We start from the raw sequence: 3,834 nt of genomic DNA, 5'->3' as shown, positions 1-3,834 counted from the left end.
GACTTATTCGCACCAAAGGCAGAAGAAGCAAAAGTCAATTGGACTTCAACGCAAAGCATCCAATATTGTTACATTGGAAACACCATGTTGTGGAATTATTTTTGCGTAACGAGCACAAGAACAATTCCCATGAAGGGACTGAGCATCTCAAAAACATAATTCAGCAACGATTCTGGATTATTGGCGTAAGGAATGCCTTGCGCTCAATAAAGAACAAATGCATCACCTGACGAAGAAGCAGAGCACAAACAATGACTCCAGTGATGGCCGAGCTACCGACAGAAAGGCCTGATGCTTCAACCGCTTTCGCAAATGATGGAGTAGAATACTTTAGCCCATTTACAGTTAAAATTGGGCGCAGAAATGAAAAACGATGGTGTTGTTTGTTCACATGTCTAACAGTACGAGCCGTACATATAGCGATAGTTCCAAAGTTGGACACTGAGAGTTGTCTAAATTTAATTATGCGGTTCATAGCCCGAAGAGGTAAACCCGTAAAAATGGTCAGTGACAACGGGACAAACTTCATTGGAGCAGACCGGGAGTTCAAAGGGTATGTCGCAGCATGGAACAAAGAAAGAATTGAAGGACATTTAGTTCAACAAGGAATCAGATGGAAGTTGAACCCGCCTGCCACACCTCACGTTGGAGGAGTGTGGAAAAAAACTGGTCAGAAGTTGCAAGAAAGCAATTTACGCAGTGTTGTGGAACCGATCAATTACGGGAGATGTTTTTTCAACAACAATGTGTCTTGTTGAGCAGACGATGAAAGCAAGACCCTTGACACCAGTCAATTCGGATTTAAATGATTCGGAATTTATTACTCCAAAGCGCTCCGTGCTTGGCAACAAAAATGTTGGTTTACCATACCTACCATGCGCAGAAGAGGTTGTTAATCATAGAAAGCTCTTCCGACAAACACAAGCGTACTCCGATCTCAGCTGGGACAGATTCAGAAAAGAGTATCAGGCAACATTGAACAATCGACAAAAATGGAATTGTTAATCAAACAGAATTCTGAACAAGGGTGATCTAGGTTGTTTGGTCGAAGACAGTGACAAACGAGGATGTTACAAACTTGGTCGAGTAACAGAAACTATGGAGGGTCCTGACCCAACAATTCCATCAGCAACGATTCAAACAAAAGACGGAGTCTACAAGGGGCCTGTGGTGAAGCTCGCTTCAGTACTATCAATGGACGAAGATGTTTTCACGAAGGAAAACAGGGCCGGCGATGTTGGAGCTGAGCTCGCTAAGCTTGCGTAGGCGGAAAAATAGAAACAAAACAACTTCTGTTGTCCCAGTCATTTAATAATTATAGTTCTAGTTCTAGCTACAGTTTGTCACGTGATAAAAAAGAGAAAAAGGGGGAAATAACAAAAAAGCAACACACAGAACTCAACGTAGCAGCCGCAGAAAACGGCTGAAAGTATAACTCAGAAAAATATTGCAAAACAGGTTGTCTTGAGCAGTAAATAACATCTTACTGTGTCTTGAACTAGAAATATTCCTTAGCAGTAAATTGTTACTGTGTCTTGTATTCAAAATTTTATTCTTGAGCAGTAAATTCTGTTACTGTGTTTTGTATCAACGAATTATTGGAGCTGAAATTCATCTGTTACAACCCCAACTTCTGTTATTCTCAACTTGTGAGTACAAACAGCAAAAGCCAAGTTAAGTTTAAATTTAAATATTTTTGCACAAACAGGTCTTAGACATATATCTTTGTCTTCGATTTGTTTTTTCTATCGGATTGAACTGGTATACATAAAAAGATCCCGTACTGTTTGATCTGAAGCAATCCAGTTCAAATTGATAGTTGAAAAAAATGAGATTAGCGAATAGTTACGATCTGAACTTGTAATGCAGCGGTAAGAGCATAGCGGATATACAGTTACAAAAGCGAACTGCAAAACCAAATTATCCAGACAGATTTTGAACTGCTAAAACGAAATGGGCGGTGTAAAATTTTCCGTGTCAATTGTGCGCGAGCAGCCGTTACACGTCCTTTATACTTAAGAATGCATTGGTGTCGTTGCTTTTTGCATGCAAGATAGTTCGGTATCGTAGTTTCTTTAAACGGAAAAAAACCATCGGTATCGTCTTTTTTGCCCCAGTCTGGACTTGGAAGTATTAAAACACCGTTTTCTATCAGTATGAGGAATGTAGAGACTGTCCTGGATAGATGATTAGTATAAAAAGAATTTGTCTGGACTTTAAGTGATGCCGTCGTTTTTGCCGGGAACGAAAACAACGATCCTCAAATTTGGTTATTCAATTTAACGTGTCCTGAAATTTGGCGGGATAATAAAACTTGTCCTGGAGTTTGGTTGGACAATGAGCAATGTTCACCACTTTCGGATTACTCCGTAGAATTTAACCACAAAATTCAACCCAAAAAAATCTATGATTAAACCACCACCGCCACCGCCACCACCTTCATAGAATTTTCCGACTGTACCATAGCCATATTATGTTATATTTTGCTGTATATTGTTTTGTTTTGTTTTGAATTGTTTTTTTTGTTTTGCTCTGTTAGCTTGGTTTTGGTCGGGTTGACTTCTCCTGTAGTTGCATGTTTGTAACTCCGCCGTATCCGGTCCCCAGCCAGAAAGAGAAAGGAAATCGGATACGCCGCCAGATAATAGAGGAAAATCCTAAAAGCTAGCTGTTTGAGTCAACTTGAGATATTTTCGGACAATATCTTGCTTTTACTATCATTGAGCTTCAGACCCAATTTTAGACTACAGCTAATCTTCAGACCCAATTTAGACTACAGATACCGAACCTCTCTTACTTTTAAACACGACGATACTGAATATCTCTTGCGTTTAAACAAACTGATACTGAATCTTTCTCTTGTTTGAAGAAACGACGATTCCGAATATTTCTGATGTTTGAAAAAAGACGATAACGTTTCTCTCTTACGTTTGAAACGATGATATCGAATAAGTCTTACGTTTATGCACGACAATGCCGAATCTTTCTTAGCTTAAATAACTATCAAAGCAATGATGTCGACGACAAAAAAAACGTAAGAAAACTGTCGTTTTTTGGCTAGAAAAAAAAGAGGATACCAGTGACTTTTTGTGTTTAAATAACGCAGAATTCTCATCTAGGGTTAACACATTTTTAAAAGATAAGAAGTGTACAAAATCAAACTCATAAGTAGGTTGCTCTTCCACGAAAACAGTATTACAGATAGCGAGAATATTGGGACTACCAAAATCATTTTGGACTACCGAAAACTACATTTTGTCAGTTTTTTGCCTGCTTTTTGAATGTGCCTTTTTATCATTGCCTCAGTTGTGGTCGATTTTTATATATATATATATATATATATATATATATATATATATATTTATATGTATGTATTTATATATATATATATATATATATATATATATATATATATATATTTATAAGTATATATATATATATATATATATAAATATATATATAATATATATATATATATATATATATATATATATTTATATGTATATATATATATATATATATATATATATATTTATAAGTATATATATATATATATATATATATATACTTATAAATATATATATATATATATATATATATATATACATATAAATATATATATATATATATATATATATATATATTATATATATATTTATATATATATATATATATATATATACTTATAAATATATATATATATATATATATATATATATATATATATATATATAAATATATATATTTATAAGTATATATATATATATATATATATATAAATATATATATAATATTATATATATATATATATATATATATATATTATATATATAT

General features: G+C 33.9%; 1 protein-coding gene across 1 annotated transcript; it reads left to right on the top strand.

Moving 5' to 3' along the window:
* Positions 1–251: 251 nt before the first annotated feature.
* On the top strand, positions 252–1,185 carry LOC142358370 (uncharacterized; the record flags this gene model as incomplete). The annotated part of the gene is made up of 2 exons (XM_075409777.1): positions 252–669; positions 1,037–1,185. Coding segments are annotated over exons 1-2 (567 nt in total), but the record flags the coding sequence as incomplete, so codon positions are not given.
* Positions 1,186–3,834: the final 2,649 nt, after the last annotated feature.

Source organism: Convolutriloba macropyga, unplaced genomic scaffold, assembly GCF_964194025.1.
Source record: "Convolutriloba macropyga unplaced genomic scaffold, txConMacr16.3 SCAFFOLD_5801, whole genome shotgun sequence".
Classification (NCBI taxonomy): domain Eukaryota; kingdom Metazoa; phylum Xenacoelomorpha; order Acoela; family Convolutidae; genus Convolutriloba; species Convolutriloba macropyga.
This window is presented reverse-complemented; position numbering and strand designations above follow the sequence as displayed.